This window comes from Muscardinus avellanarius, assembly GCF_963383645.1.
Source record: "Muscardinus avellanarius genome assembly, chromosome: 10".
Classification (NCBI taxonomy): Eukaryota; Metazoa; Chordata; class Mammalia; order Rodentia; family Gliridae; genus Muscardinus; species Muscardinus avellanarius.
The window spans coordinates 8,880,430-8,907,250 of NC_137796.1; the positions used below are offsets into that span (position 1 = coordinate 8,880,430).

The following is a 26,821-nucleotide window of genomic DNA, read 5'->3' on the forward strand; positions in this document are numbered from 1 at the left end:
ATTCAGATTTAATCGATTATTATTCCATCTCTAAGCAAAATCAATAAGGAGCTTGAAGTGTCCTGGTTAAAAAAAAAAAAAAAAAAAAAAAAAAACGCTCTATATTGCTAGACACAGACCCCCCAAAAAATCACTTCTTCCCTAAGCCACCACCACAATCACGCATGCAAAAGACCTAGAAATATATATTAAATGGGCCACGGGAATGACACATCAGAATAATTTTCACAACCAGGGCCTCTGGGGGATGTTAGGTGGTCACAAGTCAAACATATCACGTGCAAACTCACCTGTGAGACTCAGAAGAGACCACGACCACCCTGGCAGGGGCCGAGCGGCACAGAACGTCCTGCAGCAGCTGGACCAGGTAGAAGTGGCCCAGGTGGTTCACCTGGAACGTGGTCTCCAGGCCGTCCTTCGTGAGGCTCCAGGGAAGAGCAAAAACTGCTGCGTTGCACACCAGCACGTGCAAAGGGCTGGAAACCAAACATAACAGTCACCAGCATGTCGTGGACACTGACGCTAAAACCAAGAACCAGCCACGTCCCGGGGTGGGGTGGGGTAGCCGGTTAGTGTCTATCTTCCGAGTCCGGCCGCCTTGCAGCGTCCTATCACTCGGTGAGTGGGCAACTGTCCTGGGCCACGGGGAGAAAAGGCTTCTGGGAAATGGAAGCCTCATTGCAAACACCAGCACGGAAGTACCAGGCTGATCAGCAACAGCTGGTGACCCCGTCGGAACCCAGGTTCCTCCACCTGTGGTTTCTGTGCTTCTTAACCCATTCAATTCAGAGGCCCCTCATCTTAAGTCCAGATTGCCCTTCATATACCACAGTGACGAAAAAAGGAGAATCAGAGCCTCAGACGTCCAACGGAATCAGAAGATCAATATCCGATTAATAAAAAGAAACTGGCAAAGGACATGAAGGTTAGTAGGTGCTAACTAAACTCTTCAAGAGGAGGAGGCTTTGTCTAAAGAGGCAGCCAGGAGCTGTTTGACTATATCCCTTTTACAGGTCAAATTCAATCTGCGGGTTGGAAACGGAGCCTGGCCATAGGTGAGTGGAGGCCTGTCCTTAAGTTCTCTCTTTTGTATACATATGACTCGTTTCAGAAGACAGTTTTGCACAATAAAAGTGACCCTTTCATGCGAGTCGAAATGCTAACTCCTCATAAAGGAAGTGCCTTTAAGAGAATCACCCTAATTTACAAACAAGATTTGTGGAAAGAAATATATATTCAAAGCTATCTACAGCATTTGTAATTGCAACATAAAAGTGACAAATAGAAGTGAACTAAATGTACAACAGGGAAGTCATCAAGTGAAATAGAATACAGCCACATGGTAGACTCGTATGAACCCATTCAAATTAAAACAAGTTTATTTTGTTTTATAATTCATTATAAAGCAAAATATATAATAAAGAAGTAATGTTGTAGAACCACGTATATGCAGACACATCCAGAGAGAGAAAAAATGGTAATGAAGGACACAGGGACATGTTAAGAGGTCTGAGAGGTTAGGTGTAGGGACCCAATGTCCTGAGTGTTTTCTTCCTGAGTTTATCTGCTTTTTTTTTTTCTTTTTCTTTTTTCTTTTTTGTGGTACTGGGGGTGGAACCCAGGGTATTTCTATCTCCGGGCTATACTCCCAGACCTATTTTATATTTTATTTGGAAACAGGGTCTCACTAAGTTGCCGAGAGCCTCACTAAGTAGCTGAGGCTGGCTTCGAACCTGCGCGATCCTCCCGTCTCAGCCTCCCACATGCAGGGTTTACAAGCGTGCAGTGCGTCATCATCGCTTGTGATCCCAGCATTTGGGAGGCTGAGACCTGGAGGATCGCGGTTCGTGGACAGCCCCAGCTACTTAGTGAGGCCCTCCGCAACTCAGTGAGAACCTGTTTCAAAATAAATTATAAAAAATTAGGCAGGGAGTGTAACTCGGAGGTCAAATGCCCCTGGATTCCATCCCCAGACCCGCAAAAAAAAAAAAAAAAAAGAAAGAAAAAAAAAATCTACAAAATTAACATGTCTTTGTAATAAGAAAAAAAAATGCAAGCAAATAAATGCTCTTCTAGAAAACATTTTTAAAAAGCATTGCAAGAGCAAACACACTTAAAGAGAAAAAAGAAAGATTGAATTTTACAGGAGCACTGGATTAAGAGTTCAAAGACCGGCGTTTTTGCCTGGTCTCCTACAGGTTGCTGAAGACTCTGAGCTTCTGACTTTGGGCTATCAAGTGAAGTGGTTGGAAATTATTGGCATTTCATTTCCCCTTCCCAGCTCAGATCCCGCAGCAATGTGTGTGAGTAATTTTTTTCTTTTCAATATAGGTGAAGACAATCTTTCCTACATTTTCATTTGAACAAATTCAATGTGCCTTTCATAGAAATTTTCCATAGGTCTATTACTATTTGAAGTAATTTGATTTTTTGTTCTTCTGATAGTGGATTATTACTGTGGTCCAAGACTCATACATTAAAAAAAAAGGCATGATATTCAATAAAGGGAAACAAAGTCTATATAAAATTAAAATAATTTGCCATTTAAAAAAGTAGCAAAGAAACAAAATGTCAGCTATATGTAATAACATAAAGAATACATATTTTTATGTAAAGAGTTCTTACAAATCAATACAAAAACACATTCTAAGAGTCCAACAGAAATACCGACAGAGACATTTAAAAAAATTTATAAAAGTTGGTTACAATCAACCAATAGAGGATTTAACGTGTCACATGTCAGTTATGAGAAGCAAAAATTATGATATTTTCTACTTACAAATTAAATTTTCTGTGTGTATGGGGGGAGGTAATGGGGATTGAGCCCAGGGGTATTCTACCTCTTCTGAGCTGCACCCCCAGCCTTTTAAAAAAAATTTTGTGGGCTTAAAACAGGGTCTCATTAGGATGCCAAGGCTGGTCTTTCTTGAACCTGCAATTCTCCTGTTTCAGCCTCCCAAGTACTGGGATTACAGGTGTGGGCCACCACACTTGGTTAGATTTACTTTTGATACGAGGCTTTTTTTTTTTTTTTTTTGGTGGTACTGGGGTTCCTGGAAGCCCTTCTACCTTAGGGCTACACTCCCAGACCTATTTTATATTTTTATTTGGAAACAGGGTCTCTTAAAGCCAGCGCAGCTGGCTTCGAGCCTGCGCAATCCTCCTTGTCTCCGCCTCCCAAGCGCGGGGATTACAAGAGTGCGCCACCAGGCCCGGCTGATAAGAGGATCTAACATGTTCGATTCCATGAGAAGCAAAAATTAAGATATTTTCTACTTACAAATTACATTTATCTCTGTGTATATGTAATTACAAGTAATCACAAATACTCTTTTTTTTTGGGGGGGAAGATTTAAAGAAGTTTATCAGAAAGATAGAAATACAGAAAATAGAAATACAGCCCCATGCCAAGATGGCATGAGGGGGTGACTCGAAATGAATACACCCACAAATGCTCTTTTTATTAGCTTTGTAAAGATGGTGAAAATACATACTCTTGCACACCTGATATTACCTTAAAAACATGTCACATGAGAATTAGACTCACATGACTTCACCCAGTAAGCCTGCTTCAGTCTTGCAATGGAGGATGGGGGAGGGGGAGCAGGACAAAGAGGGATGGATTTTATCAGCAATGATGTTTGGAATTACCAGTGCATGGTGATTAAAAAAAAAAAAAAAGGACAAAAACAATTTTTAGAGGGTTGTTTATCATTTCTGAATTCCCTACAAACAGCACCTCCTCACCTCCCCTGTACCTGGGGCAGCCCACTCCCACGGACGCTTCTACCCCCTGAATTTGCTGGCAGCTTCTGTAGTAGGAAGAAAGATGGATTCCAAAACATTGGTGCACCGCAAAGCTGTGAATGTAACCTTACTTGGAGAAAGGTCTTTTCAAATGTAATGAAGTTCAGGATATTGCGATGAGGTCATCCTGGGTCAGTGTGGAACCTATGCCCCATGGCAAGTATGCTTTTTATTTTTTAATTGGCGAGTGTACTTTCAAAGGAGGAGCCGTGGAGCCAGACAGGGACTGCAGTGCTAACACATACACACCGAGGAATATCAAGGGCTGGGCCGCCTCTAGAAATAAAGGTAGCGGCGTGGAAGGGGTTCTGTCTCTGAGGTTTCAGAAGGAACCAACAGTGTAGGCGCCTTGTCTTACACTTTCAGCTGGCAAAACTGTGACAGCCTAAGCTTCTGTTGTTCAAACCCACGTGATTTATGGCGGCCTTAGGAAATTCATAGACTCCCAGGATGCTTTCCTACAGAAATACTCAAAACTCATACGAAACTTGGTGCATAACAATGAGTCATAATCATACATAAGTGAAAGGATAAATGGAATAGAAGCAAGCTAAAAGCCAGCAATAGGGGAACAGATACATAAGTCACAATTAAGCCACGGGTTCCCAAACTTTCTCAATTGAATTTAAAAAAAAAACAAAAAACAGGAATTGGAGTTTCTGCTCAGTGGTAGAGCACTTACTTAGCACGTGCAAAGCCCTGGGTTTGAGCCTCAGCATCTGAAAACAAAAATGAAGAAAAAGCAGAAATCTACATTTTGTATGGGTGATTCAGACTCCCTCCCAAAAAAAAAAAAAAAAAAAAGACTTTGATAGATATGACTACCAAGAAAGAAAATACAGAAAAAGGTCAGCTCTGGGTAGGTAGTGGATAATCAGATTTTGTATTCACTTTTATGGTTTGGGGTATTTTCCTGCTTTTTTGATAAAAAAACATGAATTAATTTCTTGGAAAATTTTACTGAGATGTAATTTGCATACCATACAACTCACCTTTCTAGAGTGCAAGGTTCAAGAGTTGCAGCATATTCACAGAATCGCAAAAACATCACCACATCCCTAATGTTACCACATTGTCAAAACTCCAGTAAGAAACTCCATTTCCAATAACAGTCATTAAACACTTTTTCCTCCATTAATATACTTTCCATTTTACGGATTTGCCTCTTCTGAACACTCCATATAAATAGAACCATACCCTATGTGGTCTTTTGTGACTGTCTTCTTTCAACTCGGCATCATGTCTACATGATTCATCTGGTGCTAGCATGGATCAGTATTTCAATCCTCTTTATGCCCCCCAATCCCACTGTCTTGATGGATGACACCTTACCTAGCCATTCACCAGATGGATGTTTGAACTGTTCCCACATTTTGGCTAATGTGAATATTGCTTCTTGGAACATTTATGAACAAGTTATTGTGGAGATGTATATTCTCATGATATATATTTAGAGGAGGAATTCCTAGTTCTTATGGTAACTCTAGGTTTAACATTTTATTATTATTATTTTGTGTATGTGGTACTAGAGGTGGAACCCAGGGGCTTTCTACCTCTCGGCTATACTCCCAGACCTATGTTATATTTTATTTTATTTGAAAACTGGGTCTCACTAAGTTGCTGAGCACCTCACTAAGTAGCTGAGGCTGGCTTCGAACCTGTGTGATCCTCCTGTCTCAGCCTCCCAAGCGCAGGGATTACAAGCGTGCGCCACCACGCCCGGCTTTAGGTTTAACTTTTTGAGGACATGCCAAAGCATATTCCAAAGTGGATGCAATGTATCAAGATTCCAATTTCTCCACATCCTCAAGATAACTTTTTTTTTTTAGCCATCCTGTAGAATATGAAATGTCATCTCATTGTGAATTTTATTTGCATTTCCATAATGGCTAAGAGTGGGAAGCACTTTTTTATGTATCTGTTGGCTAACAGTACATCTTCTTGGAAGAAGTTTGTAGTCACATACTGTGCCCACATTGTCAGTGGGTTGTTTATATCCTTAGTATTGAATTGTAAAAGTTCTTTAAGTATTCAGATTATAAATCCCTTATAAGACACACATTCTGCAAATATTTCTTCCATTCTTTAGGTTGCCTTTATACTTTGATGGTATAATTTGCAGCAAAACACTTAATTTTTATGATTTCAAGTTTATTCTTTTTTATTTTGTATCATTTCTGCCTTGGGGGTATTTATAAAACTATTTTTATTGGTGCATTATATTCATACATCATATTGGGGTAAAAAAACTTGTGTGTACAGACATGTACACATCACTTATTTAACCCCTACCCAATTCCCACCCCATTCCCTCCCCGTCCCTCCCTCCCTCCCTTGCTCAGCTTAGTGGTTGACTTCAATATGTTTAAGTACATTGTGTGTTTTAGAGATTTTCCTCTTCCCCCTTCCCATCCCCTCATTTAGGTTGTCTTGTTTGCTCCTCTATAGGATTTCCTTTTTCATCTAGAGTTCCTCCTATGACCCATTTCTCCCTAACTCTCACATATTAGGGAAAGCATCTGATTTCTTATTTTTTGTGACTGACTAATCTCACTTAGCATAATGTCCTCCAGTTCCATCCATTTCCCTGAAAATGATGTAATTGAGTGGTTTTTTTTGATGGCTGAGTAAAATTCCATTGTGTACATATCCCACAGTTTTGTAATCTATTCATCTGTTTTTTGTTTTGTTTTTTTTTTTTTTTTTGGTAGTACTGGGGTTCCTGGAAGCCCTTCTACCTCCGGGCTACACTCCCAGACCTATTTTTTACATTTTCATTTTGGAAACAGGGTCTCCTAAACCAGCGCGCGCGGCTGGCTTTGAACCTGCGTGATCCTCCTGTCTCTGCCTCCCAAGCGCGGGGATTACAAGCGTGCGCCACCACGCCCGGCTCCATTCATCTGTTGATGGACATCTTGGCTGGTTCCAAAGTTTGGCTATGGTGAATTGTGCAGCTATGAACATAGATACACATGCATTAGTTTGGTAGTTTGGTTTCTTTTCTTTTGGGTAGATACCCAGAAGTGGTATCGCTGGATCAAATGGTAGATTTGTTCCCATTCTTCTGAGGATTCTCCATACTGTTTTCCAAAGTGGTTGCACTAATTTGCAATCCTACCAACAATGTTTTAGAGTTTCCACTTCTCCACATACTCGCCAGCATTTATTGTTGTTTGTGTTTTGAATGATGGCCATTCTAGTTGGACTTAGGTGAAATCTCAGGGTAGTTTTGATTTGCATCTCTCTGATTGCCAGTGATGTTGTGCATTTTTTCATGCATTTATTGGCCATTTGAATTTCTTCTTTTGTGAAGTGTCTATTTAGTTCGTTTGCCCATTTTGTTATTGGATGCTTTGTTTTCTTAGTGTTGAGTTTCTTGAGTTCTCTGTATATTCTAGATATTAGTCCTCTATCGGAGGGGTAGGTGGCAAAAATCTTCTCCCATTCTGTTGGCTCTCGACTGAGGTTCTTGGTAGTGTCCTTTGCTGAACAGAAGCTCTTCAGTTTCATGCAATTCCATGTATTGATTCACCTTTTAATCTGTTGTGCCTTTGGGGTCTTGTTGAGGAAGTGTTTATCTGTGCCTATGTGTTGCAGTGTTGGACCTATGCCCTCTTCAAGGAACTTCAAGGTCTCTGGTTTGATTTCCAAGTCTTTGATCCATCTTGAGTTGACTTTTGTGCAGGGTGAGAAAGTGGGATTAATTTCCAATTTTCTGCATATGGTTAACCAGTTTTGCCAACACCATTTGTTGAAGAAGCTATCTTTTTTCCAGTGTATGTTTTTGGCCCCTTTGTCAAAAATCAATTGGCATGTCTGCACCAGTATCACAAAAAATATATTCCTATGTTTCTGTCTAAGAGACTTAGAGTTTGGATTTTTATATTTGGGTCCATGATCCATTTTTAGCTAAAGTTTGGATATGGTGAATGTATACCATTGAATTCCATTATTATGCATGTGAACATCCAGTTGCTCTAGTACCATTTCCAGAAAACACCATTCTTTCTTTATTGAATTACTTTGGTACTATTGTGATAAATCAATTGATCATACATGGATTCATTTCTGTATTTTCAACTCTATTCTATTATTGATAAGTCCATATATATAACCATACCAGAGTTTGTATTACTGGAGAATGGGAGCCCTCTGAATTGTTCTTGAAATTCAAGCTTAGTTTGGTTATTCAGGTCCTTTGCCGTAACATATAAAATTTAGAATTAGTTTTACAGGCCAGGCGTGGTGGTTTATGCTTGTAATCCCAGTACTTGGAAGACTGAAACAGGAGAGAGTCACAAGTTGGCAGCCATCTTCAACTACTTAGTGAGACACCCCCACACACAAAGTCTATTGAGACCCTGTTTCAAAATACAGAATAAAAAATAGGGTTGTGGGTATAGCTTGGAGATAGAGTGCCCCTGCGTTCCATCCTCAGTACTGCAGTAAAAAGAAGAATCAGTTTTATAATTTCTCCAAAAAAGTCAACTAGAATTTTGAAAAAGATTGAATTAAATTTACAGGTAATTTAAGGAATATTGATATCTAAACGATATTGTCTTCTGATTCATGAACATTGGATATCTTCTGATTCATGAACATTGGCTATCTTTATATTCACTTAGGTCTTCTTTCAACAGTACCTTACAGATTTAAAAGTACAGCCTTTCACATCTTGTGTTAAACTTACGTCTAAATATTTTCCTCCTTTTGATGTTATTACAAGCAGGATTGCTTTCTTCACTTCATTTTAAAATTGTTCATTGTAGAAACAAATGGACTTTTGAATATTGAGCTTTCACTCCTCAAAGTAGTTGAACTCATTTGTTAGTTTTAGTAGGTTTTTTTTTTCAAGTGGATTTCTTAAGGTTTCATACATACAAAGTTATTTGATGTATAAGAAAGTTTTACTTTTTCTTTCCAACTGAGATGGCTTTTGTTTGTTCTTTCACGGTGCTGGGGATTGATGCCAGGGCCTTACACGTGCTAGGCAAGTGCTCTACCACTGAACTACATCCCCAGCCTAACTTTTGTTTCTTCTTTTTGTTTGTTTTGGTTTTTGAATAACCATACTTGTTAGAATGTCCAGAACAATACTGAATGGAAGCAATGGCAGTGAATATCATCTAGAATTTCCTGATCCTAGGAGAAAACATTTCAGTATGAAATAAAAAGATTGGTTATGAGCTTTTTGTAGATGCTTGTACCAGACTGAAAATATAACCTTTTACTGCAAGGTTGTTGAGTATTTTTATTACAAAAGGATGCTGAACTGTTTTCTAAACCGTTTTTCTCATGTCTCTTCAGAGATGATTCTTTATTTTTCTGACATTATACATTATTTTGATTACTTTTTGACCAATTAAACTAACTTCGACTTCCTTGGATCAATCCTCTTACTCATATTGTGCAGTTTTTATATATTGTTGCATCCAGGTTGGTGGCATTTTGTTGAAGATTTTCTGCCTCTATTCAAAGGTGATATTGGTCCTTATTTTTTTTCTCTTGGAGTCTTTCGTTTTGACATCAAAATAATGTTGGCTTCATAGTGAGTTAGAGAGTTAGGACGTATTCCTTCTTCTTCTATTTCTTTGGAAAAGTTTGTAAATAACGGTTGCTTTCTTAACCTCCTATCCTTTCCCTTTATCGATGGGAGAAAATGAAATTCAAATTCGTTGAAGCTGATCTCTGGAGTGTTTACCTGTCTCGAGATGCTGTTGGACATTCAGAATCATAGCAGTGCACCTCGGTACAAGCAATTCCTGCAGTTACATTTGTTCTTCCTTATACCTTCTCAGGGACAAGGGGACCGGCCAAGGCCCTCACTGCGCCTGGAGATGCGAACCCTCAGAGGACCTGGAGAAACCTTTTTCTCCCTCACCCAATTTTAATACCCTTCATTAATGTTAATTGCACAACACCAGAGGCAAAATATGTGCCGCGGTCCCTAAAAACATGTCACCTCTATTAATTAAAAACAGGCTGATGGAATATGAAACTATAAAGCGCTTGACTTTTTTTCTTAATTGTAAAGACACCTAATTGGCTTGTACAAAAGGAAAAGGATTCCTTTAGCCTGGCTTTAATGAGGTTTTTATTATTCAAATGGCACATTTTGCTCAGTTTTGACTAAAAGCCATTGCAATGCAAAAGGGTCTGAGATGATGAATATTTACACAATATCAAAAGAAAAGTTCAAACTATAAAGATAAAATGGAAACAAAAATAGTCACATTCCTAGCCCCGAGCTGAGGTTGTTAGTCAGCACTTTAAGAGACCGATTTTCTTTTTTTTCTTCTAGTGTAGATTCTGACTGGTGAGGTTAGTAGAGGTTAAGAGAAGGCCACCCTCTCCGTACAGTACTGGAGATTTCAGTAGCTGGGAACCTCCAGGTCCTCTGTGGCTCTCCCCAGGGAGAGAGCCCCTCCATGTCTGTCCAGTGGACCCCAGGCATTCCCGGAGCCTGCTAAGTATGGGGCTTAGAAAGCATCTGCTTCTGCTACAGCCAGTGCGGTCCTGATGGGCCAGATAAGAGCCTCTCAATAGTTAAGGCAGAGCCGGGCCTGGTGGCGCACGCTTGTAATCGCGGTACGTGGGGGGCTGACACAGGAGGATCACAGGTTCGCAGCCAGCCTCGGCAACTTGACAGGCCCTCCGCAACTGAGTGAGACCCTGTTTCAAAATAAAGAATAAAAAAATGGGGCTGAGGTTGTAGCTCAGAGGTAGAATGCCCCTGGTTCAATCCTCAGTACAAAAATAATAATAATAATAAATAATAGTTAAGGTAGGTGGGTTCTTACTTATTCTCTTGTCCCAGGAGTGACTGTGGGAGAAGCTTCATGAAGATACAGGTGAGCTGTCCAGCTAGATACAGGTGAGCTGTCCAGCTAGATACAGGTGAGCTGTCCAGCTAGAGTGCCGATACACAGAAGTGGGCCCCACAGAAGGCTGCTGATACACCGGACAGAAGGCCATCTATCCTGCTAGCGTGCTGAACCCTACGTTCTCTTCCACCTCCCTCCTCCTTTAACCTCCAGGAGCCCCCATTGCCGAGCCCCTCTTTCTGGCATTTTCCACCTTTCCCTCTCCACGGGCTCATTCTTACTGTGCTTCGGTTTCATCAGATCTCCCCAAAAAAGTCTAAGAACAATTTAGGCATGGTAGTGCATGCCTGAAATCCCAGTACTTAGGAGGCTGAGACGGGCAGATGACAAGTTTGAGGCCAATCTCAGCAACTTAGGGAGACTCTGTTTCAAAATAAAAAGGGCTAGAAGTGTAGCTCGGAGTTAGCCTGCCCCTGGGTTCAACCCCAGTACAAATACATATATATATATGTATGTATATATGTATATATATATATAATTTTTGTTTAAGTCTAAGTGCAGCAGTAGCCACAGCCACAGGGTTAAGTTACAGTACAGATTGTAAATGAGATTGTTAACATGCCCCCGCAAACTGAGGCCGGGTTTCTCAGGTTAAATAAACAGCCCCTCAGCATACTGAGATGGCTGCAGCTTTGAGGGAATCTCATTTCAGACAGCAGAAGAATGAGTAAGTAGAATGGAATGTCAGGGGAAATGTTCTCCAATTCCTCCTGGGAACAGAATGTCACACCATCTGGGCCATTTCTGGAGTAAGTCACGAGAATTCATACTATTTGGAAATATCCTGAAATCCAATGGCAGGGGCCCCAGGGCCTGGGCTCCCAGAAGAAAACGATCTTGCACCTGGTGTTTAGCTGCTTTTCTTCCCAGAAAAAGAAAGGCTGGGGAGGGGGAGAGAATCCTGCTGGAGAATTCCAAGGAAGGACCCCCTGTTTATTTATGTATTTATTTTTTATTTTATTTATTTTTTTGGTGGTACTGGGGTTCCTGGAAGCCCTTCTACCTCTGGGATACACTCCCACGGGCTACACTCCCAGACCTATTTTTTAACTTTTTATTTGAAAACAGGGTCTCTTAAGCCAGCGTGGCTGGCTCTGAACCAGCGCGATCCTCCTGTCTCCGCCTCCCAAGCACGGGGATGACAAGCGTGCGCCACCACGCCCGGCCGGACCCCCTGTTTAAATATCTAGGGCTGATGTAGTTGAATTCCAAGGAGGTCGGCACAAACCGCGGCCAGCGATTCTTCTCCGCGGCGGCATGAAGCCCAGCTCCGGTGTTCCACACCCCAGCAAGCCACCACGGTCGCAGCTGCCAGCCGCGGTGTGCCCGCCGCTGGTACAACTCGGGGTGGTTTCAGGTCCCACACAGGACACTTTGGAAAACGAATTACGTAGCGCGATGTTTTGGGGAGATGCACAACTGGCCTCTCTCACTCAGTTTCGTGAATACTCACGGGATGGTTTTAAAATATTAGTAGTAGTTAAGAATGAAATACTAGCACACTGAAGCACTAATTTTGCAAAAATCATTAAGTTGGGGAAGGCTTCATTACAATATCGTTGGCACTAAAGGGCATCTTTTCATTTATTTATTTATTTTTGCGGTACTGGGGATGGAACCCAAGGGCATTCTACCTCTGAGCTGCACCCGCCCCCCAGCCCTATTTATTTTTTTTTATTCTTTGTTTTGAAACAGGGTCTCACTGAGTTGCAAAGGACCTCACTAAGTAGCTGAGGCTTCCTACGAGGTGCGATCCTCCTGGCTCAGCCTCCCAAATGCTGGGATTACAAGCGTGCGCCACCACGGTGGGCTCATTTTTTGTCTTTGAAACAGGGTCTCACTATGTTGCTGAGAGTATCACTAAGATCTTGAGGCTGGCCTTGGACCTGAGATCCTTCCTCTCAGCCTCCCAAGTACTGGGGTTGCTGATGTGTGTCACCACGTCTAGCTTAAGGGCATATTTTAGAAGAGACATCATGAGCAACTTCCTTGTACATGAGATGCCCTTGATAAATAGTCATTGTATTGAAAAAATGAATGAGAAACACGATCTCTAGAAAAAAAATTTTTTTTACATCAGTATATTTTCACAAGGGAATGTTTTTGGTTGGTGCAATTCCAGGACGCTAGGAAGGGGGAAAAAAATCTACATGACAGGTACAACCCAGTTTGTAGCTTGGGTCGTCTGCCGCCTCTGATTCTCAGGAAAGTTAAGAAATCTCTCTGTGTCACAGCTGTGTCCCTGTAAAAGGGAATGATAATGGTCAGCTTGTTTGATAATTGGGAAAAATAAACAAATAAAATGCCTAACACTGGTCTTGATAAAGAGGGGTGATTAAAACAGGCTGGTTTCTTTGTAGCAGTTGCCTGATTCCTAGAGGCAAGAGAAAAAAAAAAAAAAAGATATAAAATAGGTAGAGATTTTTCCTCCACATTTAGAACATATCTATGTATTGCCTCCCACGCCCTTACTTCGACTCCCTGGGGCGGGAGAGAGAGAGAGAGAGAGAGAGAGAGAGAGAGAGAGAGAGAGAGAGAGATTGATTGAAAAAGAGAGAGAGAACACCTCCTGAATAAACAGGGTAAGAAAGGACAGCACATAAAACAAGAGAAATATCCACACATAAAACCAATATCAGCTTGGGTGGTCAATGGCCATCAGCTGTGCTCCTAAATTTCGCAGGATCCTGCAGATGCCAGGAATTTGATGGACACCGTCAGGTATTAAACTAATAATTAACCAGAAGTGGATTCTGCTGTCAAGGCCATCGAACCACCTTTAATTTTTTTTTTTTAATTTCAGCTGGAATAGATAAAAATAACCCAAAACAATTCCCAGAGGTAGAGCCCCGCCACGGACTGCATCCCCTGGAGACCACCAGGAATTTTTCATTTCATGCACCATTTAGAACTTCTGATAGTAGATTCCAGAACCATCAGGACTATACACTTAACGGAAAATGGAAACGCTCTTGTTTGGGTTATTTTCTTAAAATTTTTGCCTTGTGTCCATTATCTTGATTTTTTTTTTTTTTTAAATCTCATCATCTGCAGTCCCAGCAGCCAAATCTCCAACCTCATTGATCTGAAATGGGAGGGGAATGTGAAACATAAGCGCATCGCATCCTCTTCCTGGTCCTTTTTCCAAGCAAAACCGCATCAATTTGCTAATTACGCACTTAGTCCAAAGGGCGAGATATCTGAGAAGACGCAGATCTGACACCTGGCCGCTGCGGTTCCAGCTGTTTCTCCCGTTCTCCTGCCCTCTGCATGGAAGCGCTTTATTGTCCTGTGTTCTGGCTTCCTGGGAATATTTAAGAAACTGGAAAATCAACGGCAAACACCATAGGAATGGGAAGGGAAGGGGGAGAGAAAGGAAGTTTGGATCTCAAGCACAATCTCAGCTAAACATGGCTTCATTTTATTTGTTTGTTTGTTTATTGCAGTACTGGGGATGGAACCCAGGGGCATCTACCTCCAGGCTGCACCCCCAGCCCTATTTTTTATTTAATTTTAATTTAATTTTAATTTATTTTTATTCTTCATTTTGAAACAGGGTCTCACTGAGTTGTAAAGAGCCTCCCTAAGTAGCTGAGGCTGGCCGCGAACCCGGATCCTCCTGTCTCAGCCTCCCGAATGCTGGGATTACAAGTGTGCGCCACCACGCCCGGCTTGAACAGGGCTCCATACATGGAGAAAGGATAAGGTAACTGAGTGTCTCTTGGCAAATCAGGTGACAAATGAACCATCCTCCCTTCCTAAAGCAATGGAGTTGGGAGGCTGAGATGGAGTTTACTGAACCATATGACTCAGTCAGTGCAGATATTACAAAAGGAAAGAAACTGGCTGCAGAGAACTATGACTGGTGGGAGCTCGAGAAGAGGAACTGGATGCTTCTCCAAGACTTTTGATTTTCCCAGAGCCACAGTGGAATAGGTCCTTGGGATGGAATTGCGGGCTCTGGAGGACAGAGGACATAACTGACACCATCTTGTGCCCGCCCGCACCTAGGACCTGGCCCCACATGCAACAGATGTTTGTTGAATTACTAAATCCCTGAAAAATTAAATAAGACACCACTTGGGCGATCTCTCTGTATCTTTGCACCTGCCAAGTTCCCTGTGGTGGTTGTGTTTTGTTGTTGTTGTTTGTCTGTTTGTTTGTTTGCTTTGATTAGATCTAGGGGTATTCTACCTTAAAGCTACATTCCCAGCCCTTTATATTTTTTGTTTGGCCATAAGGTCTCCCTAGGCTGCTGAGAGCCTCACTAAGTTGCTGAGGTTGTTATAAAACCTATAATTAATTCTCTTGTTTCTGCTCCCTTGTTCTGTTCTTTCTTTCTTTCTTTCTTTCTTTCTTTCTTTCTTTCTTTCTTTCTTTCTTTCTTTCCCATAGAATCGCCCTCTATGGCACCATTACCCACAATACAGTCATTTAGGTACCATTTTCCTGATACAAGGACCACCTATATTTACTTTTTTTTTTTTTCACAGGTCTGGGGATGGAACCCAGGGGCATTCGACCTCCGAGCTACACCCCCTGCCCTATTTCTTATTCTTTATTTTGAAACAGGGCCTCACTAAGTAGCTAAGGCTTTCCGCGATCTCAGCCTCCCAAGTGCTGGGATTACAAGCATGCGCCACCACGCTCGCTTCTACATTGACATTTTCAAATGTACTGGAACCAATTCACCTATATTTCTCAGCCTCCTTCTTTGGAAAACTTCTGCTAAGTAGAGTTTCTTCTGATTTTAACTTAAAAAAAAAAAAAAAAAGACCCACGAGCCAGGTGTAATCCCAGTACATGGGAGGCAGAGACAAGCGAATCCAAGTTCAAAGCCAGCCCCAGCAATTTAGCGAGGCTCTCGGCAATTTAGGTCCTGTTTTGAAACAAAACAAAAATAAAATAAAATAAAATAAAATAAAATAAAATAAAATAGGGCTGGTGGTACAGCTTGGTGTTAGAATGACTCTGGGCTTAATCCTCAGCATCATAAAAAAAGAAAAAAATAAATAAAATTAACCCACGTAGCAAGGCACAGTGGCACATGCCTATAATCCCAACATTTGGGAGACTGAGACAGGAGAGTTGCAGGTTTGAGGCCAGTTTCAGCAACTGAGTGAAGCCCTCAGCAACTTAGACCCTATTTCAAAATTTAAAAAAATAAGACAAAGTAGGCCTAGAGTGTAGCTCAGAAAAAAACCCCTATCCCACAGGTTCCATCCCCATTCCCACCAAACAAATCAAATGCACGTTAAGAGAAATAGGATATGTACCCACGTACATCTTCTGTGTGAACAGTGCCATGTGGTCCTTAGGAAACTGCACTATGGAGCTCACCCTGTTGCGCTCTCTGCCGTGGTGGCAAAACACACCCTCTGCTGGTAAGTCAGACCTACCTGGGAAGCTTAAGAAAAGGGCCAGAGCCGAGCGCAGTGCTGGGATGTACCTGTGAACACCACGTTCCCTCATAAGGGAAGCCTGCTTTGTGGCTTTGACAGTGGTCTCCTGGCTGGAGGCTCTCCGTATCCTTCACACCACGGAGTCTCTCGTCCAGGACCCGGTACGTACAGGAACACCAGCATCTGCAGGCTGTGTCTCTATTAAATAATACTGGGGCCTCCTTTTTAAGTAGACTGCATCCCTACATTGAAGCTTTTACTCCGCTGATTGGCGGGCAAAAGAAAGGTAATAAGTAAATAACTAGCCTTTCCGGAAACACAGGAGCATTCCTCCAAATTAAAATTACATTGTGTAGACATAAAGCATTATTAAGCGCTCTGGGCCATTATTTATGAACTTCTGCAATACCATGGGGGTATAAATTCTGCTGCAAATTCATGGGAAGGGAACATTCATTTTTTATATATATTTATAGAATAGTTGTAAGGACTAGAGGATGACTTCATTATTATTGTACAAGAGGCGTCTATTTAAAAGATACTTTATGCAGTTCTCGTGCAAGAAGGGAGTTAATATAGGAGGGCAGAGGGGAACTTACATAGACATAGGAAAAAACTGGGGAATGTGCTTACGCACACGGTCAAGTCCAACAATAAAACATCTCGTGCATTTGGTACGTTTCTGTTACCGGTGATGACTCTTCCCTCTGTTTTGCCTAGAGATATATGGAGCTGTGATAGAGCCCAGAAAGCCCCTGACAGCTGTGTACTGCCACTCAGACCTGAAAGATTCCATGTTATGATAAAAATTAATGTGCTCTGACATCCTCCGGGACTCCCTGGGCCCTGGGAATAGCTAATGAAGAAATACAACCTTGCCGGGGGAATGGCGTGCCACCTAGAGTTGAGGATTACTTCACATGGGGTATTGGTGTGGCTCCCCTGTCTCCAGCTTGCAAAGTAGCTGGACCAGGGTGCCAAAGGGACTCAGTGCCGATTGGCTAGAATTACTCTGTGGGTGAGGAGGAATCAAAGTACTTTACAAAACAACTGAGTCCAAGTGGGATTCCGCCAGTTACTTCTTAAAACCAAACCAGGTCACTCAACATTTTTCTCTCCTCTTGCCTACTGCTCATGGACTTGTCAACGTCTCCTGGGGGTGTGTGCTACCTTAGGGAATGGACAGTGGCTGGGCATGCCCCAGCAGACACATCTCCAAAATGGCTCAGGGCCAGCCTTGGTGTTGAGCTTGTGGGGAGCCATTGAGGCTTTTTCCTAAATTAATGTTTCTGACTCAGCTGACTGTTCTTCACCCAGAGTCAACAAGGTTTGGGGTCATGGATACTTCAGAGTGAAGGGTCTGAGAGAGGATCAGATGGTGATGGCAGGAGGGTACTGATTAACCTATCTGTAATGTATGTGTTTTGTATTGGTCTTTATTGTATTCAGGTGGTGGTAGCACGAGGATGTTGCTTGACCTGTAATTGTATAAATATCTCTGGAAAAACAAACCCAGCACCAGTGCAATAGAGAATATTGACCCAGGTGTAGTCTTCGACCAGTAGAGATATTGACCCAGGAGCAGGGGTCGGCCAGTAGAGATGGTAGGCTGGCGGCCCCCCACGTTAAAATTAAATTAAATATTCTGAGAATCAAATTCTTAGAGGTAAATTCTTCATCCTCACGCCTCTCTTCAGAACCCGTACTTTTGCCGGCTGGCTCCGGCAGAGCTTATAAGGGAAACTGAAGCCCACGGCCATGCCTCAGTGGACCTACCACCCCACCCTGCTGTCCAGCGCCAGAAGGTACAGATATCATGATGTCTTTCAAAAGGGCAGCAGAATGAGAGCCATGTTCATAGCAGCATTATTGACAGTAGCTAAATGTAAACAACCCAAGGGTCCCTCAACTGACAGATGACTAAACAAAGTGTCGTATATCCCTGTAATGGAATATTTTTTCCAGCCATAATAAGGAATGAACTAGCAGCACATGGTGCCACAACACAGATGACCACTGAAAACATTCTGCTGAGTTAAAGGAGACAGACACATGCGGCCACAATATTGCACTATTTCATCCGCAGGAAATGTCCAGAAGAGGCAAATCGGTAGAGACAGAAGGTTCGGTGGTGGTTTCCAGGGAAACGGGAATGATTGCTAATCTGAATAGAGATTCCTTTTGGAGTAATGAAAATGCCTCGGAGTTCCATAGGGGTGGTGATGGCACAACTTGGTCAATGCCGAGACAGGAAGTAAACTGCACACTTGAAAATGGTCAATGGAATAGAACGTGGATTATATTTTTTTTGGGAAAAAACATCCCTAGGCTCTGAGAACTCATTCTGATACTCTCAGAGTGGGCTAAGTAGTCTCCATGTGGGCTCCCTCCCCTCTCACTAGAGCGACTTTGGCCAACGCCTCCCCGGTCCTACCTGGCTACACCTGTATGTACGCTTCAGCCACTAAAGGAAACCAAGCCGTGCTCTAGCAGACACAGGGTCCCCACTGAAAAGAGGAGTTTTAGAAATTATTCAGTTTTAGTTCATGACTTTATTTCAGCCTGTTATTATACATCACTTAAAAGGAATAATAGGTTGAGGCCAGGCATGGTGGCGTATGCTTATAATCCCATTACTCAGGAGGCTGAGACAGGAGGATTGTAGATTTGAGACCAGTGTTCAAAATAAAAAAAATAAAATAAGGCTAAATAAAATAAAATCAGAGGTAGAATGCCCCTGTACCACACACACAAATTTAATTAATTAAAAATTTAAAAATAATAATAGGTTCATGTTATTAAAAATTGAGTATTTTTTTTTCTTTTTAAAGCATTACCATGGCATTTCCCAGAACTGTTTGGTATTATTTTACAAATTTACTATCTTCACTAACTGATTAGAGAAAACTTAGGTAGGAGAGGGAAGGTGCTATTAGTAAAATAAATAAATATATTGTTTTCAACACTCTTTGAAATATGTATTTATAAACATACATATTTAATATCTCTCCTACAGTATCTCTACCACTTTATGGGAGGAAAAAAACCAAGGTGATATTCTGAAAGATGAACAGTGGTGTTAATTGAGGGGTAATAGTGTATTCATGGATGAAAATTTATGATGTCTTGGATTGGCTTTACAATGATCTAGCAAGAGAGGGGCTAGAGATTGAATAAAATTGGCCATATGTTGGTAATGACTGAAGCTGGCTGAAGGGCACTGATATGTCCTTTATGCCTCTTTCTGTCTCTTGTGCATGCTTAAGAATCCCCACAGTAAAAACATTTAAAAAGAAATACAAATGTGTGGATGTGGTATAGTATTTATGCTTTTTCACCCCCACCCATGTTCTACCACGAGCACGTATCATTTTTGCGGTCCCGAAAACGTGTGTAAAATGTTATCATTTATAAGTCATATCAAAATCAATAGGTTTAAAATCTGTCTGAAAAATCATAAAGCACGTAAGCCTTTTAAAAGGAAATGAAATCAGGCCAACATGATCAAGGCAAAAATCACTGAAAAGAGAAAAATAGGAACTGCGAGGCAGGATGGGCGGTAGGACTGGCTGCCTGCCCACACAGGTACCGGGTACAAACTCATCCCTCCTGGGGTACGGTGCGGGGTGGAAGATAAAACAGAAACAAATCCCGTGCGGAGCTCCTCTGAGCTTGGGAAACTTCTCACCGGATGGAGATGAGAGAAAGAGCTGCTTGATCCAACACATGGTGTCAAGTGGGGCGGGTGGCTTGGGATGGGAATCAGGTTTGGAGTTAGGGTCCTGGGAAATCACATCCGGTTCCTGTACACAATCAATCTGAAGCCTTCCCTTTAATGGGGTGGCATTTTATTAAACATGGACCAGAGGAAGGAGGGATGAAGGAAGGAAGGACAAAGGAAGGAAGGAAGGAAAGAAAGAAGGAAAGAAGGAAGGAAACCCTGCTTAATGTTAATTTGACAGAGCAGAGATAAGTCACAGAAAATTCCGACAATATTTGTAGTCACCTGTGACACTGCCATTTAAGACCAAGTATGAGTTACAATGGCTTTATGACAGAGTGGGATCCTTCCAGACTCGCAGCCCAGTGCTCTTCCATCCACGCACGCACTGCCCAGTTCCTTTCAGCGCCCCCTTGTCCCAGTGGAGGGAATCCTAAGAGTCCTGCCTGCCCCACCGGGAAGTAAGTGTCCCCGGTCCAGGGTTGCCATGGGCGTAGATGACATGGGTGAACCACTGCAGAAAGTGACTAATACACAGTGACTAATTCACAGGGCCATTTTGTAGTGAGTACTTGACTCTAATAAAATAAATACACAATTTTCAAATGCCATTTCAGACCTTGAGAGCCAAGAGATACAAATAGCATATTGCCTAGAGTTTGCTAAAGAGATGACAAAAAATCACCCATAAGTTTTCTGGGGGTCATTTGGTTTCGTGGGTCAGCAGGACTGAAAGGCATCCATATGCTCTGACCTGGAATTGCCTTTTCTAGGAATTTGGACTAAGAAGCGAGAACATCCCCATAGCGTATACAACAGCAAACAATAAATAAATAAATAAATAAATAAATAAATAAATAAATAAGCAAAACCAGCAAACTCACATCCAAAGACTCAATATTGGTCAAATCATTTTATGCCACAGATACTGTTAAATTCTTAAAATCCGAATTAGAGGAACGTATTTAGGAGCACATAAAAATGGCCATGGTGTATTCAGGATGGAGAAAGTAGATTACCAAGGAGATCTGTCAAGAGAACACGTCACAGTCACTGTCAATGACTGGACGGTGTGTGTCCAACTCCAGGACGCACACCACCCAGCCATGATTGGCAGGACTGTGGAGTGTGTGCTTAATTCAGTTGTTTTTGTCTATGTTTAATTTTTTATTCATGCAAAACATAAAGGTTTCAGTTTAAAAGAAAACGTTACTACTACACACTGCGTGGAATGGCTTCCCCGGGGTCAGGGGGCCTGTGATGGCCGCCAGGGAACCAGATCCCAGGGTGGCCGCCCGGGTGTGGCCAGGTCTTGACAGACAGTAAGCCAGGCAAAGAGGCTCACACCGGTAATCCCAGTACGTGGGAAGCTGAGCCCGGAGGATCACAGATTCGAGGACAGTCTCAGCATCATTGGGACACTCTCAGCAACCTAGTGAGACCCAATTCCCAAACAAAAAAGTAAAAAAGACTGGGCATATATAGCTTAGAGGTACAATGCACTCGGGTTCGATCCACAGTAAAACACACACACACACACACACACACACACACACACACACACCCCAAAACACACAAAATATAATAGAGGACCTAAAAGGGTCAAAGGTGTGTTTGTGTTATGTATGTGTGTGTATGTTCAGTATTCATTAAGTTATGTCCATAAATTCTAGAATTGGTTGTTGGAGCCCCATCATGCAGGGCTACCCTGGGCAGACCTCTACCCATCTTCCTTCCTCTGAGCTCCCAGAACCTCTCTCCGCAGGGACTGAAGGCAGCTGTTCCCCTCGCTCTGAGCTCAGCACCCTCGCAGGAATGAGTGCAGAGACAGCCGCCCTCTAGCAGGGACTCCCTCTCCTCTGAGCACCGCACACCTTGCTCAGTGGGGAGCCGCGTTCTCCAGGCAGAGCTGGAACAGGAGGTGCTCCAACAGCAGAGCCGGCCTGTTTTCCTGCACAGCGCACTAATGGCTTAAGAGACCTCCTGGGCTCTGTTGGCGGAGTAGGTGAGAGTAGGACAGGTGAATCTACCTGCATTCCTGAAATCGCCCGAAAACAAGGGCAAGAGCTGTTTGGTTACAGGCTTTGTTCAGTTTCCCAATAGCAGCAGACCCCCAAATCCACCGGACATAAAAAAGACCCCGGGAGCTTTTGAAAGTCTAAATGTCAGGGTGCACCCCAAAACTATGTCTTCCTCCCTCCTTCGCTTTCTGTCTTCCATCCTTTGGCCATCCACACTCCAGGCCAGTTAAATCAGAACCACAGCGAGAAGCCAGTGCTTCTAAGATCCCAGCTGATTACAGACAGCCAGGTTGGGAAGCCGCCATGACAGCCTCCTGGGAGCTTGGCCATCCGGTGGGGGAAATCGCGGTATTGCTATCCTTTTGAGCTGGAGACACTCCGCCAGGATCCAGTCCCGGAAATGATATAACTTGTCAACTTACCCTGATGTGCTTCTGAGACAACCAGACGCTTTCTGTGTTTGGTTATCAACGGTTATGTAATGTCAGCTCAAATATCTTTGATTATCAGTGCGAGACGGAACTATCTCTGCTGCTGAAGCCGTGCTGAAGGACGTGACCTCTAATTGAGAGCATCCCCTCATCGACTTCTGAATGACAACTGAATAGATGCTCCCAAAACGAGGAAAAGAGAGCGTCCCGACACTGAAAACCCTGCGCACTGACGAGTGTTCTGAGGAAAGCCAGGATCGTCCTGGGGGACTCGCAGGGCATTTCTGCCGGCGGTGCAGCACAGCAGTGCTGGTTTACTTTAAATGTATATTCAAGTTCTCAGGCTGAAAAGAATTAGCTTCTCGACAACTTACTGGGGGGAAGGAAAGATGGTTCCTGTGTTATCGAAATGTGAGTTCAGAGTGGTTTAAGCACTTGACGTGCCAATTACAAAACTGTAGAATTCCCAGCGACAACGGGGTTGGATTTAGATGATATAAGGGGGTAAATAAACAAGCTGGATTCACCAGGCCAAGTTGGGGAGTATAATTCTAAAGCACAGGAGCTTAAGTGCTTTCTCCGGGTCGTACATAAATCGAGCGTTCTCAGAGTCACCGCACGTGAACGCCGCTGTGAATTCGCCACACGTGGACTGCTGTGTGGGTGGTCTCAGGGCGGGTTCAAGAACAGGCTGGATGCATTGGGCTTGGTGGTATCAGCCCCTGTCCACCCCAAGCAGTGCGGCCTGGCCTGGTCACGGGGCCCAAGGCCGCACCACGGAAGCCCTGCCTCTCAGCAGACAAGTATTGTCAGAGATGGCTAGAAGGGAACCTACGAGTTATTTGCCTGACTGTTGTACACTTGACCGCTTTATCATTTGTTTCCCAGCATCACCTGAGAATTGGCACCTGAGGAGTATAGTTTAGCTGGGTGTGATAAGTGGTATGACCACCCTCTCCCATTATTATGAGGGGTTTGCGTAGGTCACTCTCTTCACTCATGGCTATGATCCCAGCACTTGAGAGGCTGAGACAGGAGGATGGCAGAGGACAGCCTCAGCAATGTAGTGAGACCCTGTTTCAATAGAAGAACAAGGTGTGGCTTGGAGGCAGAAGGGCCCTGGGTTCAATCACCAGTCACACACACACACACACACACACACACACACACACACACACGCAGTATAGTTCACCATTTTCATACATCCCTCCTCCTTTTCTTCTTATTATATAACCATTTATTTATCCATACAACCCTCCACTGCACTTTCTATAAGGCATTAAGTGTTCCAGTCGCAAAGTCTGATGCTAACAGTAATGATAACACGCTGATGCAAGCTAAAATTTAACAAGTGCTCATTAGGTATCAGGTATTATACTTCAAACACCAAGACCTTATTTAATCCTCTCAACAAACCCCAAGTGGTATTACCATCCTCTCCCATTATTATTAAGGGATTTGCGTAGGTCACTCTCTTAGTAAGTTGTAGAGATTCAGAGCTGAGATGAGGAGGGATTAGCCAAGGTTTGTGCTCCTCCGAGACTGAGTCTAACAAAGAAAGATCAATATAGGAAAAAGTAGCCCCAAAGTATTCCAGGTAGCGCCTGGGCATGTTGCTTTGGTTACTGGGTATGGGACTGGGCGAGTCAGCTGTGGTGCCCAGGTGGGAGGCAGGGGAAGGGACGCTTAATAGAGGACCTGGCCCAGTGCTATCCAATGGGCAGGTAGAGTGGCTCGGAGGCCTAGCATGGGAAAGGCAAAGTCAGGATCCAGAACCTGTAGGTGGCCGGGCGTGGTGGCGCACGCTTGTGATCCCCACGCTTGGGAGGCTGAGACAGGAGGATCTCACGGGTTCGAAGCCTGCCTCAGCTACTGAGTGAGGCTCTCAGCAACTTAGCGAGACCCTGTTTCCAAATAAAATATAAAATAGGTCTGGGAGTATAGCCCAGAGGTAGAAAGCCCCTGGGTTCCACCCCCAGTACCACCAAAAAAAAAAAAAAAAAACAAAAAAAACCCCAGAACCTATAGGTGCTTCTGTGAGGGGCAGAAGGTGGAGGTGCAGTTGTCGGAGGACAGGATCATGACTGTCAAGGGGGCAATGCTGGGAGCTCAGAGGCCTGGGCAGGCCATACCAGCAGTTATAACCTGAGAGTTCAGAAAGCAGGACCATGTCAGGGCTGCTCTTGCATTTCAGAATAATCACTTGGGTGAGTCAGAGGTGTGAAGGGAAAGGCGACCCTTTGCCCTTCCTGTGTCTACGAGGAAAGCATCATTCTGCAGACAAGTCAGAACCAAGAGGAAACGAACCTGGGCGTTTGGAGTGAATGTATAAGGAAGGCCGCAAATGAGGGTGAACAGCTGTCATTTTTGCGTCTATGGACATCTCTTCTAGACGCATGGTGGAAAAAGGTCTGAGGACCTTCAATGCGGGGATGCGCCTCTCGGCTCTGGAGTTTGTTTAACCTTCTTTACACATATTTCAGCCAAACAAGTTTCCTCTCCATGATGGGAAATTGGCTACTACCAGCATCTCCTCGCACCTTGAAGTGACCTTAATAATTGTCCCAGTAGGCGGCGGTTGTCAGCCATCCTCGTAAAGGGATAAATCACCTTCAGAGGCAGAGTGTTCTACATGACGCAAGCGAGACACATCTTTCCAACTCTCCAAACTACTGTCTCCGCTGAGCTCAGTGTCGGATTCTGGATTGAGTCCTAGCAGGTTGTCTATCAGCTAGACGACCTTCGTCAACGTTCTTTGTCCCTTTGAGCCTCCATTTCTTGACCCAGAAAATGTAGTTATTCATTGTATTTGGTGGGATCACAGGACTCTGTCATCCTTCTGCCATTTTTGACCAGCCTTCTGAGTCCTTGTTAGGCCACGTGACAAAGAGCTGATAAATATCAACAATTACCGTTACTATGGTTTCAGGCTCCAATTATGGCTTAATTGTCTAATTATTTAAACAGTAAAAAAATAAGAATAAATAAATAAATAAATAAATACACAGTACTCAGAGCCTGGCGCAGTGGCACGTGCTTGCAACCCCAGTACTTGGGAGGCTGAGACAGGAGGAACACAAGTTTGAGGCCAGACTCAGGAACTTGGTGAGGCCCTCTGCCACTTAGGGAGATACTGTTTCCAAATTAAAAAAAAAAAAAATAGGTCTGGGGATGCAGCTCAGACATAGACTATCCCTGAGCTCAATTCCTAGTACCCAAAACAAACAAACAAACAAACAAACAAACAAACAAATAAGAAAACAGTACTCGGTTGTCTCCGTTGGTCTGTTTTCTGTATGGTGGTATTTCCAAAACTCAGCACAGCATACTATTCTACTCATATTCTTTATCATTTCCTTTAGCTATGAAATATCCCAGGGTTGCCGGGCGTGGTGGCGCACGCTTGTCATCCCCGCGCTTGGGAGGTGGAGACAGGAGGATCGCGCAGGTTTGAAGCTAGCCCTCTGGCTTAAGAGACCCTGTTTCTAAATAATATATAGAAATAGTTCTGGGAGCGTAGCCCGGAGGTAGAAGGTTCCATCCCCAGTACCACCAAAAAAAAAAAAAAATTATATATATATATATATATATATATATATATATATATATATATATATATATGAAATCTCCCAGGGTCCTTTTTACAGAGATTGAACCTACGCATGTTTCAGTAGCTATATATACTTATACATATTTCTTTCTTTCTTTTTTTTTTGTGGTACTGGGGATGGAAGTCAGGGGCATTCTACCTCCAAGCTACACGCCAGCCCTATTTTTCATTCTTTATTTTGAAACAGGATCTCACTAAGTGGCAGACGGCCTAAGTAGCTGAGGCGGCTGCAAAACCGGGATCCTCTTGTCTTAGCCTCCCCAGCACTGGGATTATGAGCATGCGCCACCACGCCTGGCATACTTATGTACCTTGGTCAGGACTAACATAATCCATTTCCCAAGAAAAAACTTGGAAAATATTTTTCTCACTGTGAGAAGTAATGTGACTAAAAGGAGATGAATATCAAGGGACTGTGGGCTGTAGTCCTGGGGTAAACCGTCGCCCCAGGCTAGATCCTAAGTCCAACCTACTTCCTGTTGCATGTGAATAAAGTTTTATTGGAGCACAGTCATGCAGACATTGTCTCTGGCAGCTTTCACCCTAGCTGTTCTCACTCAAGACTGAAGAATGCACTTCATTACCATGGTTGAGTAGCTGCCATGGAAACCATCTAGCTCATCAAAGCAAAAATCATTACACCTAACTTTTTGCAAAGAAACTTTGCCACCCCATCTGTACTCCAGAGCTTTGAGTGGACAGGGTTCGACACCAGCAATGAATTTATTTATTTATTTATTTATTTATTTATTTATTTATTGGTGACACTGGGGGTGGAACCCAGAGGCTTTCTACCTCTGGGCTACACTCCCAGACCCATTTTATATTTTATTTGGAAATAGGGTGTCACTAAGTAGCTGAGGCTGGCTTGGAACCTGTGCGGTCCTCCTGTCTCAGCCTCCCAAGCGCGGGGATGACAAGCGTGCGCCACCACGCCCGGCTTGA

General features: G+C 43.1%; 1 protein-coding gene across 1 annotated transcript in view; it reads right to left on the reverse strand.

Annotated features, from left to right (window-relative positions):
- WWOX (WW domain containing oxidoreductase) overlaps positions 1–26,821 on the reverse strand; it is a gene marked incomplete at both ends in the record, with an annotated part of 987,258 nt that overhangs the window by 701,930 nt on the left and 258,507 nt on the right. The window contains one exon of the mRNA XM_080704229.1: positions 291–476. Within this exon, the coding sequence (XP_080560355.1) occupies positions 291–476 (186 nt within the window). The remainder of the gene's footprint in view (positions 1–290; positions 477–26,821) is intronic.